Source organism: Diabrotica virgifera, chromosome 1 (genome assembly GCF_917563875.1).
Source record: "Diabrotica virgifera virgifera chromosome 1, PGI_DIABVI_V3a".
NCBI classification, from domain to species: Eukaryota; Metazoa; Arthropoda; class Insecta; order Coleoptera; family Chrysomelidae; genus Diabrotica; species Diabrotica virgifera.
The window spans coordinates 291,853,412-291,871,031 of record NC_065443.1 but is presented as its reverse complement, the minus strand read 5'-3'; the positions used below and the strand labels follow the sequence as shown (position 1 = coordinate 291,871,031).

Below are 17,620 nucleotides of genomic sequence, written 5' to 3'. Positions count from 1 at the left end.
AAAAAGAAGAAGATTATGAACATTTAATTGGCAATTATGGCTACGGGCAAAGAAACGATAGAGGAGAAATGCTTCTCAATTTCATTAATGAACATAACATGTACTCAATGAACTCCTTTTTCAATAAAAAACCAAGCAGAAAATGGACATGGATGAGCCCCGATAAAAAGACAAAGAATGAAATAGATTATATCTTAACGAAAAATAGAAACCTAGTAAAAGACGTATCGGTATTAAATCAGTTTGACCTAGGAAGCGACCATAGACTAATAAGAACAAAACTAGTAATAAACAAAAAACTAGAAAGAAAAAGAATACATGAAAAAAGATACAAATGGACATCTGAAGAAATAAAAAATAGTGAATTCAATAAAAAGATAATGCATGCATTAAATCAAGTTAACACGCAGCAGATAAACTCCAATGATATTGATGATTTGAATAACCTTATAACCGAAACAGTGAACAAAAGCATTCTGCAACTGAAAAAACCAAAAACAACACACAATGAATTAGATAAAGAAATATTACAACAAATAGAAAAAAGGAAGATCTTAAATAAATCTAACAAAAAGGGAACCGCAGAATATAGAGAACTTAATAGGCAGATTAGAAAAGGAATCAGAAAACAAAAAAGAAAAGAAGAAGAAAAATTAATAACAACAACTATTGAAAAAAATAAGAGTATGAAATGCCTCAGACCGACTCTAGGACGACGTCAGATAATATCATTAATGGGAAAAGACGAAAATGAAATCACAACTAGAGAAAACATACTGAAACGAATAGAAGAATTTTACACGGAACTCTACAGAACACATCAACAAGACGATGAAATGAGACCAGCACGGAAAATAATAAAAAATGTTGGATCGGAAATAATGCCAAAAGTAACAATTTCAGAGGTGACTACAGCATTGGGAAACTTGAAGAGAAATAAAGCTGCAGGAGAAGATAGTATTACTACAGATATGATTTTAGAAGGAGGTAAGGAACTCATTGCAATTGTAACTAAGCTTATAGACAGTTGTTTACACCAGGGCAAAGTCCCTAAGAGCTGGAACAACTCTAAAGTAATCTTATTACACAAGAAAGGTGATAATCGAAAGTTGGAAAACTACAGGCCCATCAGTCTATTGTCACACCTATTTAAAATACTCACCAAAGTCATAACTACCCGACTAACAAGAAAATTAGATGAATACCAACCATATGAACAGGCAGGTTTTAGAAAAGGCTATTCAACTTCCGATCACCTGTTAACCACAAAAATATTAATAGAAAAATGTAACGAATACAAGTTTCCAGTTTGTATAGCATTTGTAGACTACGAAAAAGCTTTCGACACTATAGAACACACGGCCGTAATAAACGCAATGCAAAATTGTAGAATAGACAGCAGATATATTAACTTAATAAAAGAAACTATGAACCAAGCTACAGCTACATACTACCTAAATGAAAATGAATACACGAACCCTGTACCATTAAACAGGGGAGTCAAACAGGGAGGCACTCTATCACCCAAACTGTTCACCTTAGTTTTGGAGGACGTTTTAAAAAATCTAAATTGGAAATATAAGGGAATAAACATCAATGGCCGCTATCTCAGTAATCTACGATTTGCGGATGACATAATCCTGATAGCTACTGACCTACAAGAACTGCAAACCATGCTTTCAGAACTACACACAGAATCTTCTAAAATAGGACTGAAAATGAATTTAAACAAAACAAAAGTCATGCACTCCGAAGAAACGATGACAATAATAAACAACAAAGTTATAGAAAAAGTTGAAGAATATATATACTTAGGACAAAAAATAATACTAAATAGGGAAATTCAAACGGAAGAAATAAAAAGAAGAAGAAAGTTAGCATGGGCAGCATTCGGCAAACTGAACTATATACTCAGAAATCAGCAAATTCAACGACATCTTAGATCTAAAGTTTTTGATGCATGCATTATTCCGATATTAACATATGGGGCACAAACATGGACAATCACAAAAAAGAATATGAACATACTCAGAGTCACTCAACACGCGATGGAAAGAGCAATGCTTGGCATATCACTTAAGGACAGAAAAACAAACACATGGATAAGACAGAAAACCAAAGTCACCGATGTGGTACAAAAATCACTAAAATTGAAATGGGAATACGCTGGACATGTAGCTAGGAGCGATCTTAACAAATGGCACAGAACAATTCTAACCTGGAGACCATACGAACACAAAAGACCCAGAGGCAGACCTCCTATGAGATGGACAGATGATCTGAAACGAACTGCCGGGAAAAATTGGCTACAAGTAGCGTACAACAAAAAACAATGGAAAGGAAGACTTGAAGAGGCTTATGTTCAGATGTGGACGTAAATGGCTAGACGAAGAAGAAGAAGAAGAAGATGTCCTTTCTGATATACCCATCCTATCATTGTATTTCCCATTTTGCAATTCCTTGTTAATTTCCAATTGTTGGACTTTTCCCCAGAAATAATTCAAAAATTTTTGTTCAAATTCTTGCCAACTGTCAAATTCTTCTTCTTTGCAATCGAACCATAGGCTTGCTTCATTTTTGAGATGGTTTCTGATAGTTTCTTTTGCTGTTTCGAAATTTCCGATGTGCTGTATTTTCTTTTTCAGGCTATTTATGAACGGCACTGGGTGTAATCTTCTTACATCCCCGCCAAACCTTATCTTCACGTCATCTGTGCTATGTATAACCATTTCTCTTCTTTCTCCTCCATTTTGTTGAATATTGATTTCCGCAATCTTTCTTTCCATTTCTTCTCTGATTGCTTGAATAGCGTTTTGCAACTTGTTTTCCAAACTTTCCATTTCTTTTTTCTGGCAATTCGTTATCTCCTTTATTTTGCTTTTGATTTATTTAATCTCTGTCTCTTGTTGTTGCATGTGATCTTTAATTTTCACTTCATACTTTTCTATGCGTTCCTCCATTTTCTTGTTGTTCTCTTCTATTGCTTGTTTCATTTTTTGTTGTGTCTCATCCATTTTTTGATCCAATTTTTGTTGTGTTTCATCCATTTTTTGTTGTGTTTCATCCATTTTTTTTTGTGTTTCATCCATTTTTTGATCCACTTTATCCATTTTTTTTATGTTTCTTCCTGATTTTTATCCATTGTTCGTTTTGCTTCATCCATTTTTTGTGACTGGAGTTGCATAAGTTGTAATAGTTTATCTATTCCTGATAATTCTTGCTGTTCTGATGCCATGATTGTCGTGTCTAAAATATCTTCTTGGTCTGAATGTTCTTTTTGTTTTTTGTTGTCCTTGCTTTGGCTTCTTGTCACAGACATTTGTTTTCAAGAAGTACTGTCCCCGCCAAATATGAAATTTTACTAGTATGTTACCAAGACGACTTTTTCTCACCCAAATATTATAAATTGTCAATAAATATATCAAATGTAAATATCGTAAAAATAAAATATTAAATCAGTTATGTAAAACTTGTACCTAAAGAGATCTAAAATTTTATGTTATCAAATGTAAGTATCTCACTTTTTACCACAGGCATATAAATTTTCAAATACCGGCTTTACTCTTTCTATCCTTCAAATTTGCCACTAGAAATACTTTACAATGCTTTCCACGTTGGACGACAGTTGATGTGATCTTGATTTTTGATATGAGATAATATTCTTATATGTTACTTAATTTAATCAATGTATTAATACTAATCTAATTAATTAACCAGATCACATATCAATATGTTTTCAATCTCAGGGCGAATTATAAATTAATTACTTACTTCCGTGGCTTCTAAATATTTCTTAATGGTTCCTAATCGGGATAGAAAAGAAAAGAGTAAAAAAATACACATATGGGTTACAATTATAATCAAAATATTTTTTATTTTATTTAAAAGGCAATCAATGCTTAATATTTGCTATTTCTTATTATTCTTAAACATAACATTTACAAATGGGAATCTTATTTCCTTTTGGTTTTCAATTGAAAGTTTTTATTAACATTTAACTATTAGGAGTTATTAGGAACAACTCTATTTAAGTTTGATGAAGCTTTTCTGATATTATTGATTATGTTATTAAATTTTTTATGTGGAATTTAATACGAAAAACCCATACATTCATGTCCAAACAAATGAGACTGACCTTTTCCTGGTGAACTGAAAATGTCCTCACACAAGACCCTTTCCTGCTATCCTTGGCTGCGATCAAACCTCGTCCTGGCTTCCAGTGATGTTCTCCTTTGAAAAACTAGCTCGAATAGCTCTCGTTCCTGCTTTTGTCGTGATGCTGTGTTCTACCTTTTTCGAAACTGCTATCAGCTACCGGGACACTCTGGGCTCAAGGAGGTTCTTTTACTCTCGACCTGGCCTATTTCTCGTTCCACGATAGATACTCCACACTCACGGAACTACACCGGCTTTCCCACTCCTCGAACACTACCGTCTACTACTCGACTTCACTTCTCGACAGCTCAAAACATTCTGATCTCACTTTCTCATTCATTCCCCTACTTTCTAAATATCCCTTCCAAATTCACAAATCAATCTTCCACCACCAACTCTCATTCGTAATATTCCTCAAAACCAATTTTTAATCTTTCTAAATATGCTTAATGGATTTCAAAAGAAAATATTTAATTCCCATTCTAAAATACTTTCTAACTATTTACAAATTTTAATGACCTATTCTCTCTTTCAAATGAGTCTTATTTAGCATAGGCTAATGATCGAAACCTTCCGCGAAAAACGATAATGAACTATCATCTATTTCACTGAGTTTTATTTAGCATAGGCTAATGATCGACCTTCCGCGAAGAAACGATAATGGTACGCGTCATTCACTTTGTTTATTCTAAGCACATTGTTCCGAGTTTCGTACGCTTATTCTAATCACTTCTTAAAATTACATATAACAATTTGTTGTATACAGGTTGTTTTAAATTTATATGCCCGAGGTTGAGAAAATTAAAAATATTTTATATTAAAGTGAATTTTGTTTATAATTATCAAAATTTAATTTTCATATCAAATAGAAATATAACAATATATATATATATATATATATATATATATATATATATATATATATATATATCGTACTAGTGAAGTCATCAATTTGGGCGTGATGACTGACAAGTGATCACGGTTACAGGAAAATACAGCGTGTTTTATATGTTCGTTCATGGGTATTCTTTCATTTTTCCTACCGTACATATTTCTTAAAGTATAATAATTTGACCCGTATCTAGCTTTTATTTTTATTTCGATTTTTGTAAATATAGAAAATTCTCGGACAATCTAGAAAAACCGACAATTTACGATTACTGATTATCAATCCAGTAATCAATGTAGCAAATACAGAAAGAAAATAATTTATTAGTAACAAATTAAAAAAAAAACACCAACACAAAATACAACATTTTGTGAAAACAATTAAAAACTACTTTTATATGTAAATGTAACAATGTAACAAATAAAGAACGAAAAATAATTATTGATGAGTAATAAATTTTACAAAAAAAAAATATAAACACAATACATATAGAAACATTTTTTGAATTTTTGAAAAAATTAAAAGCTACTTTTATAAAATATATTAGTAATTTAATTACATAAGGTGTTCAAAATGACGTAACACATTTATGCACACCTAAAACATTGTACATACACATTGTATTCTATTTTTCATCTCATACCTTGTTGGTGGAGGTATTTTATAAACTTCATTCAACGTAAAACTCAAAAAAATGAGTTCAGTTTATTAAATTCTGGTGACTTGTGTGACCACCCTATTGGTCTATTGAAAATATCTCGAAAACTAATAAATTTAGACATAGGAAATGTTATATAAAAATTAAAGTACGGTAAAGGTACTTTTCAATAGTGATAGAAAATAGAGCATGTTCCATTTAAAATGACTGAGAAAATAATGTACCTACTTGCGTTTTGACTCACCCTGTACTTGATAAAAAGAAAATTAGCAATATCAATCATTTTTGAAAATGATATCAATCATTTAATTAACCTTTGAAATGCCAGTAGTGTCAAAATTTCATAAATGTCATTAGTTTCAAAATGTCATAAATGTCATTAGTTTCAAAATGTCATAAATGTCATTAGTGCAAAATTTCATAACAGTGGAGTAAACTTGCTTGAGGTTGGACGAATTACAAACAAGCATTATGGCGCTGTCAATTCGAATTACTCCTCTTGGTTTAAAAACAGACCATAGTTGCCAGTTCAATTTTTTTGTTAACACACTCACATACACTCTTCCCATGTAGCCACGGTCCCTGTAACCGGGCGTGCAACGCTTGTGGTGCACGAGGGCGTATCCCCCACAATGGCGCCAAATCGAAGATTTGGTAAATAAGAAATATTTATTTTAAATGAGATAATCATTTTTTAATCGGAAAATTCCATATTTTGTTTTGGTTTAAGGCTATGGGTACATAATTCGCAAATATTTTACGTGTATCCCTACTTTTTCTGTCTTTAAACGGCAAATTACGTGTAGTAAAATTCACACTGATATGGATATGTAAACATTACTAGAATGTCATTCTACTTGAAAATGTCATCATTAATTTAAAGAGATGGCTTTTGAATGTTCTTGGATAACTGTTATTTTTATAATTGCAAATTATTAATTCAGTTAATAAATGTGATAATTTTTTCACTAACTATGTATTCAGTGATTGTAATAATTTATTTGTACAACAAAAACTTATACTCAATCGAGAAAAGAGGAAAAGTGTTAAAGTGATTTTTTTAATAATATATTGTTATGGAACGCTTACAATTTTGAACATCTTTAACAACAAAATACTTGGATCACAGAATATATTATCCTGATGTATTCTTTGCTTGGATCTTCCACAAATAATACACAATAAATAACTTTTTATTAAGTTCACGTCTTAAATCAATTATTTATCAAATACACTATATATCAATAATATTTCATCAATAACTCAAAATATTCCCGATGCAATGTCAAATATTTAAAATTGTCACTGATTGTCAGTGTCTGACTGACAATCTGACAATATTATATTCGGCTGAGTGCGTTGTAAGACAAAGATAGATTTGAAAATATTACCACGGCATTGTGTTTATTTTTTTCGAATCCTGAAAAAACCAATAAATATTTTTGAAAAATTTAAACGCAGAATGAAAGATTAAATTATTACCGAGGGCCGAAAGTCCCTTAGAATAAATAAAAAGTTTAGTTTGAATGAGATATTTGAAATTAAAAATCACACTAAATTTTCTCTTACGTTTTTCACCCCTGTAACTCATTAAAATAAACATTATAGAAGTTCTCAGGGACTTTTGGCCCTCGCTAATAACGTAATCTTTCATTCTGCGTTTAAATTTTTCAAAAATACTTATTAGTTTTCTCAGGATTCGAAAAAAATGAATCCCCATTTGAATAGCATTGCAGCCGAAAATACGTACCGATCCTCTTAAGATTTTCGGTAAAAATATCAATACTTTTTCTGATTCTCATCTGATTGGCAACACTTGTCACTGGCTATAAGAACACATAAAACATCAATAATTGTACATAATGGTAATATGGATACATAAATGAATTTAAAGAACTTGTTAAAATTATCTACAACTCTAAACGAACATCACTCACGGGTCTAGAAACTGAAAAAGAAAATATTGGCATGACATTCTGTGTCCAAAACGTCAAAATTTTTGTCCAGACAATAATAACGGAAATTTCCTTAAAGCTGTCAAGATGATTTCCTCATTTGATTATTATTATTATTACATAACAAGTAAGGGCAGAGGAGCGAGCTCCTATTATGCCCAAAAACAAAGAAAAATAACAATGTAAAATAACTACTGACAGTTACATAAAATAAGAGATATTAGTAAAATATCCATAGAAAATTTAACATCGTGCAATTTTTATGTATGAAATATTGTCGTATCCAGTCTGTTTTTAAACGTATTCACTGTAGTTGCTGATATGGTGTCTCGATCTAAATTATTCCAAATATTAAATATCCTGTTAGGCAAGAAGTTTACTCTGGACCGTGCTATTGCCTGCTCCTTCTTTAATTTGTATTGGTGGCCTCTTAATCTATCATCTCGGCTTATGGTAAACATGGTATTTAGGTTTCCAAAGTTGTATTTCAGAATTCGGAAGCACAAAATTAGATCACCTCGAAGACGTCGACGCTCGAAAGTAGTTAGATGAGCCATGGTGAGTCTATCTTCATAACAAGGTCTTACGCGGCCGAATGCGAGTCTTGTAACTTTACGCTGCACATTTTCGATTAATACCTTGTCACGAGCGAGATCTGGATTCCAAACCGGTCCTGCAAACTCAAGATAGGTCTGACGTATATTGAATAAAGTCTGCACATGGAATTTAAAGAAATACGTGTAAAACACTTACGTATCAGAAATAGTTTCGAGTTTGCACGTTTACACACCGACACAATATGCTCCGACCAATTTAAGTCACTGTTAATTATCACTCCGAGGTCGTTGTGGGAGGTTACCGAGCTTAAGGGATGTCCATTTATAAAGTACGGTAGTGACGGGTTGTTCTTGCCAATGTGTAGTACAACGCATTTCTCAATGTTAAGAGGAAGTAACCATTCCAAGGACCACTTCAATATTGTATCGAGATCATGTTGAAGAACATGTTGGTTAACAATAGGATTAACGTACAACTTGGTATCATCAGCGTAAATGGAAACCTTACTAGATATAATGAGTGGAAGATCGCTTGTATAGACACAGAAGAGAAGTGGTCCAAGTACCGATCCTTGTGGAACTCCGCTCTTGACAGGTTTATCTGATGAATATGCTTCCCCAACACGAACTCGGAAATACCTATCAGATAGGAAATTCTGAATCCAAAGGTTTAACTTTCCGCGGATACCAAAGTGATCCAATTTAGCTAGTAGTCGACGCTTGGGAACACGGTCGAAAGCTTTGGAGAAGTCTAAGTAGACTACGTCAACAGGATGCCGATCGTTTAAAGATGACGACCAATCGTTAACACAATGGAGTAAATTCGTGACTGCTGAACGACCTTTAATAAAACCATGTTGTTGGTGAGGAATCACATTTTCGTGAAGGAGAAACTCAGACATAGCTTCAGAAATAATGGCTTCCATGATCTTGCTGACAATAGGTACTAGGCTGATTGGGCGATAATTATTGCAATCAAGTTTATTGCCTTTCTTAAAAATAGGAGTAACCGAAGCCAATTTCCACGATGAAGGGAGATAACCCTGATTAAAGGAAGTATTCATCATAAGGGATAGAGGGATTGCTACAGAATCTGCGCATTGTTTTAGGAAAAAGGAGGTTAGTCCGTCCAAACCAGGCGATGAATTGTTGCGTAGTTTCCGTAAATGTTGTTTAATTACCTCCGGTGTGAAAGATATGTCATTAAGAGTTGCATGCAAACGTGGACACATTATTTGAGGAACGGCATCATTAGGTTCATCTGTAAAAACCTGAGTGAAAAACAGCGATAAAGCATCAGAGGATTCTTTATTCGAAGAACATAAAGACCCGTCGGCTTTTTGAAGCAATGGTATGGAGACTTTAGATGATAAAGATGTGCGAATGTACCGGAAAATTTTCTTACTATTATCACTTGCAATGATAGATTCTTCAAAATCTTTCCTTAGGTTTAGCAAAGATTGTTTTACTATATTGGAAAATCTACGGTGAAGAAGAAAATCATCAAGGGAACCTGTGCGTTTATAAGATTGCCAAAGCTTCCGTTTATGTCGAATTAAGCGTGTAGCGGCAAGGTTGATCCAAGGTTTTAATTGATTTCTAAACAGCTGACGTTCAGTTGTATGAACTGAAATAGTTCTAGTTGTAGTGTCAAGAAAAGTGTCCCACATTGACGAGGGATCGATTAAGTTATGAAAAAGGATATTCCAATTAAGTTGATGTAAAGCGGAATTAACTTTAAAGAAATCTGTAACTGTTATAGTCTTTGTATACATTTTGTTAAGACTTTTCGATAAGTTAAACTGAATGTGGAAAGTTATCACTGCATGATCGGATTTTCCAATTGGAGAAGATATGTCTATCGTTGAAATTAATTGTTCTTCGTTTGTAATTACCAGGTCGACCGTTGATGGTTGATTATTAAGTCTAAATCTAGTAGGTTTGGTGATAAGTTGCGACAGGTTGGAATTTATAATAAAATTTTTAAATAAATTATGAGAGCTAACACCGTCAGATAACGAAATAGCTGGCCATGAGATATCGGGAAAGTTAAAGTCACCTACGATAACAAGATTGTCAAGAAGTGATATTTCCTCAAGTAATTCAATAAAAAGATTATCAGTTCCTGGTTGGGTATCAGGGGGACGATACAAGCAAATTAGATTCATGGTAAATGAATTTCTGGTGATAGTCAGGTGAAGAATATCTAATCCGGCAGTCTGAATATCTTTAGCACAAATAGAAAAGTTATTAGTAATTAACTCCGAAAGATAAATACAGACCCCACCTCCTATGCGATTTTGTCGGTCTTTACGATAAATAGTGTAACTAGGTATGGCAATTAAAGAGTCAGGAATATTATTATTCAACCAACTTTCAGCTATACAGATAATATGAGGTGTTATTAATTGAATATTACATACAAATTCAGTAAATTTAGCATTAAGTGAAGCAATGTTTGTATAAAGAAGTAGCCAATCGTTGAATATAGAGGAGTTTGGGTCAATGGCGAAATGTAGTAATTTTAGGAATGCCTTGTATGTACTTAATTGTCAAGTCCCGTTCACCATTGTTTTTTCTAGTTTCCAGTTCGCTTCGAAGGTCTTTCAGACGTTGTTGTTGAATTGGAGTTTTGTCGTCAATTATGGAGAAGGATTCAGTGTCTTTATCTTCTAGAAGCTTGGATTTGTTGCGTAGAATTTGTTTAGCAAAATAGTCGGAAGACATAACCACTTTTAACATACGAGGGAAACGTTGATTAGGTTTGCCAACCCTGTAAAAACTCAGCGGAGTTTCTTGACACCCAACAGAACTCAATACCGATGTAATAACATTATTGTCATGATCTTTTTTAGCCTGAGATGTAGAACCCACTTCGGGGACGCCTCTGATTAACACATTTTTGGCTCTTGTAATACGATCAACAGCTTCGTTAGCTATATTATCCGCAAATTCTACTGATTTAAGAGAGTCAATCTGCTTTAATTTTTCATTTAATTCGGCCAGTTTATTATCAAATGCATCCATTTTACTGTTAATATCTAATTTGAGATCAGATAAAAGATCCTTAATTTGAGAAATGTTAGCAACGTTTGTGTTACAAGAGTTGCACAGAATACAAATACCACGAACTTTCTGTCTGGTTACCCGATCGTCAAGTGAAACCTCTGTGCAGCCCATGTGAATTTGTCGTTTACATCCATCGCACTGAAGTTTTCGATCGTTGGCAGGTATCGGTTTTAAACAATTCCCACAATTAGGTGACGTAGGCATTGTAGTTTTTACTGTGAATATGCTGATAAGGTTTACGAATATGATAAAATGTACTCACAAAAACTGTTCCAAAAGGCACTTTAGATTGCAAATTTTACACTAACTAATTAGCACTTTTTGTAGAGTTTATTGCACTTAATAGGATAGTTTATGTCTAATGAATTAATAATTAGTATATTATACAAAATCAAACGATTTGTTCGGAGCTACGAAATACGTGGCGATTGACTTGCCAGTAGCTAGTAGAAGCATTTGATCCAGTGATGAGAAAACATTTCAGTAGAGTTCAAACCTCTCAGGCAACTTCTTTTAAAATGACGCATTATTTAGGCAGTGCCGGATTAACCATTAGGCAAAATAGGCAGTTGCCTAGGAGAATCAGCCCCAAAGGGGGCTTCGTAGGGCCAAAAACGAAAAAATAATGATTAGAATTAAATAAAAACTAGAAATCATAGTATGTTAAAAATTCAAATATGTGCAATACTAACTTATTTTTAGTCTCTACCCACTGTGGGGAAGTTATGATCAAATGCTTAAATGAAACTCCACTAAGCGATCCCATTCGCCACGATCTAGTCCTTAAAAGAACAAGCAAAACTAGATGGAGTGCAAATAAAGATGCAACAAGATCTTTCTAAAGGTTCCAGTGCCTTCAAATCTACTCTTCATACTTTTGCTGAAGACACTACTCACTACTCAGACTGAGTCAACTGAGTTGACTCAGTCTGAGTAGTGTCTTCTTAGTCAACTGAGTTGACAACAAGAAGCAACAAATAACGGAATAATTAATAAAAACGCAGTCCAAATAGTAGGTTATGCAGATGATATTGTTATAATAGCCCGGGACAAAAGATCATTAATTAAGGCATTCTCTGAAATAGAAAGAGGGGCAAAAAGAAGAGGACTAGACATAAATATGGAAAAAACAAAGTACATGAACGCAAGCAGATTCAAAAAAACAAGACTAACACAAATGATAATAGATAATTACAGATTTGAGGAAGTAGATACACTCAAATACTTGGGAACGATGATTAGTAGAGATAATGAAAGAATAGATCTGAAACAGAAACTACAAGCAGGAGATAGAGCTTACCACAAAAATAAAAAAATAATAAAAGATAAAAAGTTAAGCAGAAATACAAAGAAGCAAATATATAAGACTACCATAAGGCCAGTGGTAATGTATGCCATAGAAACCAACACCCTAACGTTAAAAGAAGAAGAACAGCTGAAAGTATTTGAAAGAAAAATATTGCGGAACATTCTAGGACCAAAAGTAATAAATGAAAACGAAAGAATCCCTGGATCAACCACGAAATAGAACAATGGATGGAAGGAGAAAACATAGTGAAAGAAGCAAAAGCACGAAGAATAAGGTGGTATGGTCATATAAGTAGAAAAAGTGAAGATGATCCCATTAAAGTTATTACCAACTGAATAGCCCCTGAGACAAGAGCACGAGGCAGACCAAAAGCAAGATGGAAACAGCAAGTTGAAAACGACTTAAGAGTTATGGGAATTCGAAACTGGAAAAAAAAGACTGAGAGCCGAAATGAGTGGAGAAAAGTAGTGACGGAAACGAAGACACACCAGAAGCTTTGAGGAAACAGATTAGAAGAAAAGTGGACTGATCCCCGTGTCTTTATCATTGATCCCCGTGTCTGGATCATTAAAGTGAAAAACAGCTACAACTTCCACGGGAGTGTACAGCTTATATACATATACATACTACTCAGAAAGCTGAAAACAGTTCATAAGGCTAAGCGTTTGTCGAAAGAAATGTAAAAAACAGTTATAATAATTTTTGGGTAACAATTTTAGAACTGATTAACGTTGTCATTTAATCATTACAGAGGAGATTGAACTTCAAACTGCAGTTCAGCTTCTAAATTCATTTTTGGAGTTCTTAAAATCCCTAAGAGATAATTTTGCACTCGTGAGCACCAAAACTATATTTTGATGATGCTAATTCCAATGAAGTTTTTCTACAGGATGGAAAAAAAGTTAAAGGTTGAAACATATCTACCAACTTTGGGTAATTACTGAGCTTAGTTGTTGGTTGACAGAGTCAGCAATGAACTCAGTATTTGGTATTTGTGTGTTTTTCCAAAACTGAGTGATACTCAAATAAAGAAGTGTGCTTCAAAACTACCTGAAAACTATCCTGATCATATTGAACCTGAAATTGAAGTTGAACTAGTGCAGTCCAAATATTTTATAGCCCAGCTTCAAGAGTTGAAGGGAAAACAATTTATTCTTGCTTCACAATAATTTTTTGTTATTTATGAGAACAAACTCGAATCGAAGTTTCCAAATGTGTTAATTTGAGTTCTTGCAATTTCTGTGTTTTATTACAAGTAAGCAATAAAAAATTATAGGTTTATTTCATAATTAGATATAGTAGATTTAAAGGGCGCTAAAATATGTCAAGAACGCGGGCGCCGGTCAGCCCTGCATGTAGCCACATCTTCTTAGGTAGTAAGTGACTTCATATACATAAGTATATTAATAGGGCACAATTATAGGACAAAGAAGTATAACTGCTTACTTACATACAAGGTACACACTCTTTTTTTAACATAATATATACTTAAAACCTTGTAGAGTCTATTGGCTAATCTGAGCCACAACTGTCTAGTGACGTTGGTAGTTTTTTGGGAAGTTAGGTTGCTAGATGTGACTGGAAATTAGGTACTACACAACCAAACATACCTGCTCATAACCAATATTATTAATACAGTGGAACCCCATTAACTCGGATTAATTGGGACCGCGGCCGACCCGTGTTATCGAAAATCCGGGTTAGCCGGAGAAAATGGTAAAAATTAATAAAATATGGTATGCTTACAGATAAACTCCGTTATAATTGTCACACAGACACTGGTAAACCACGTTCCCATTCCACACAAAACCACACATACAAAGCGTCGTCAAATGTCTCATTCTTAGCTTTATTAGCTTTGCACCGATTGTCCAAACTGTCTTTTGTTATCATTTTGAAAAAAAATTCTTCGATTTTAGTTCTATTTTTCTTCCAATCCGATACTGTACATGTACCGACACCATAATTTAATGCTGCAAGATTCACCTTTATCAATTCTACTTAATGCTTCTAGTTTCTTTTCCATTGTCACTACAACATTTTTACGTTTTGTTGCCCTTATAGACAAAAGACACGCAAACACAAAATCTGAATAAATTTACGAACGATTACAAAACCGAAGCCAACAATACGACTTTACTACACACAATACCGTCTCTGATGTTATGTTATTTAATAACAATGATAACTAAGACCATTGTTAAAAAAAGAATTTTAATAGTGTTTTCTAAACAATGCTAAGAAAGTTTCAAATAAATAAACGATAATACAGGTGCCTGTTTTCGATAACACCACAATGAATGTGGTGTGCCATGATGAGTCATTTTTACTATGGTATATGTAGTTCAATCCGGTTCCATTATCTCTCAAATATTATATTACATAGAGTTGGTACAAAACCTCGTGAACCTTGAAAATGTGTATGTATAACCGAAATAAAATGAAGCAAAAAACATACGACTATTTTATTTGCTTCGAATTGTGCGACAGGGTCCCATCTGCACCCTGATATTTTCAGTAATGTCGGATTCAATCGTTTCGTTCATATATTGACGTCACCAAATGAATGAATTAGGTTCACGAGATTTTGTAACAGCAATACATTTTTATTGTTGAAATGTTTGTCTGATAAAAATCAGTCCGGGTTAGCCGGAGTTCCGGGTTATCGGGGGCCGACTTATCGGGGTTCCACTGTAATAGTAAACAGACATAAATAACATAAACCTTACGCCAATCAATAATTATTATGTATTTAAGTATACCATTATAATGTATTGATAACAAATGAGAAAATTATTTATTGTACAAAATAAAAATATTTTGTAGAAATAAATTCCACTTTCATAGTATATACACTCCCACTATTTCCAATGATTCTTCTTTTTTTAATGAAAGTTTAAGTTGCTTTGAGCAGTTAATAGTGTGAGGTAGGAATTTTTGTGTTGTATAGAAAATACAGGATGTTCTGCCTATTCTGGCATGCTTAGCGAAAACGCTGTATCTGCAAAAATCTGAAAAAATTAAATTTTTACTTCTTTGTAACCCAAATGTGCATATCTTATTTGCTTACTAAAAATGACGTAAGTTAAGCCAAAACCCATTACACACCACATATCGATGGCTTAGTGTGAAAACCTCGTATCTCATTAAATTACAATTTTACAGGAGAGACAAAAAACTGATTTTCTGCATAATATAATCTAAAAACAAAAACTACTGTTACGTATTTTAATTTGAGCACATTGAGATAAATATCTGATCTTGGCCCAGAGCTGAAAGTGTTAAATGTTGCTATTAAATTGAAAATACAAATAATAACTATGAAAAACACGTAAATATCCTTGCAGTATATAGAGCCTTTACCCAAGTAACTATGATAACTTCGTATATCTTGATATACGTGTTTTTCATCTAAAATGAGGTTGTGTTTATGATTATTTACGAGGTTTTCATTTTTCATAACTTATTGCACACCTCCAAATACTAGGTTGATACAGTACAAATCTTTTCATTTAAGGTTTATAAAATGTTTCTATATGCCGGACTACCTTTTGTTGTTCACAAAAAAACATTTCTCTAAGTCGAATTTCTTAATCAAACACTCCAAATTAAGTACCAAATTCTTGGTTACAAATATACGTGGTATTCACACTAAATCAAGAGAGAAATTGATATACGTGGTTTCTTTTTTCGGCTGTAGAAAATAGTTTAGTGTATTTGGATTTTTTCTAACAGTTGTAAATCGTGAGATACAAGGTTTTCAAAATAAAAACACCAAAATGTCTTTTTCGAAAAAAAAATGAGATACGAGGTTTTCACACTAAGCCATCGATATTATCCCGTATCTTGTGTAAATGTATACGAATACTTAACAAAAACCGATTTTACTCAAATGTGATGTCTCTGTAGATACAGAGTTTTGGCTAAGGACGGCAGTATTCCGAATGTGTCAAAATAAATCTTGGCTGAGCGAATTCAGTATAAACGTTTTTTAACTACTCTGGCAAGAAGTTTACCAATTCATAGTAGTCTATGTGTAAAGTAATCTCTTTCAAATGCAAACCATATAAAAAGAATAATCAGTAACTGAAGCAAAATTGATGTACATTTTAGATTCAGTCATTAACTCTATACATAATACTAAAACTTACCTTTTTTGTCAATGCTGGGCAATAATTTTTCTGTTTTTATACTTCTGCAATGTTTTTCATCATCTATCTCAGGTGAAGCTCCTATTTGCAATTTTACATCTCTCTCCGAATCTAATTTTTCAGTATCTGTACTGTTAAATAGAGTGTCACACCCGTGATTTACTTGTAAGTTATGTTCATCCAGTTCTTCTTTGATTTCTGTCTTAACTTCTTGTTTGGTAATGACAGGGTATGGGTTACTTATATCATATTGTAGCACATGTTCTTCTATTTTAATATTATCGGAACAATATGACTCTGATAAATAATTCTCTGTGTAATTACTTTCAAGCTCAAGCCTGCATTCCTCCAGTTCTGATTTAATTTGTACATTAACATATTGCTCTACAGAACCTCTACCTTTGTCAGGTATTAAAATATTTTGTTTTCTTTCTGTAGAATCTTCACTTAACTCCATTTCGAATTTAAACTCAATTACTGTTTCCAATATGCACAAAATGTATTAAATTAAAATACATACATAATATTAGTTACTAATCTTACTTAGTTACTATTTATATTGTTCAATGTCAGTGTTTTGTGTTTGTGTTTTTACTTTTGGTTTTGTCATTCATATTCATTGACATATTGACAATTTGACAGATGACTCCGTCGGCAATGTTGCCAGATTTTGCAAAAAATCACCAGAAAATAAAACAATTACAATAGAATTAATTCTAAAATGTTTTAATTATACAAATTATAAAAACGCTGGACGGAAGGGCCGTCGGAAGGGAAAAATTAGAAAAAGATCGTTCCACAAAATTTATTTTGAGAAGAAAAATAATTAATAGCACAAGTGACAGTGACACAAAACAGCTGTTTACCATTTAATTGT

General features: G+C 33.0%; 1 protein-coding gene across 3 annotated transcripts in view; it reads right to left on the bottom strand.

Annotated features, from left to right (window-relative positions):
• LOC126879148 (zinc finger protein 883-like) overlaps positions 1-17,346 on the bottom strand; it is a 45,897-nt gene extending 28,551 nt beyond the window's left edge. For all 3 annotated transcript variants that reach the window (XR_007695991.1, XM_050642144.1, XM_050642143.1), the window contains exon 1: positions 16,744-17,346. Coding sequence is in view for 2 of the 3 variants with exons in the window: in XM_050642144.1 (XP_050498101.1) it covers positions 16,744-17,200 (457 nt within the window). In the remaining variant the exon portion in view is untranslated. The remainder of the gene's footprint in view (positions 1-16,743) is intronic.
• Between the last annotated feature and the right edge of the window lie 274 nt (positions 17,347-17,620).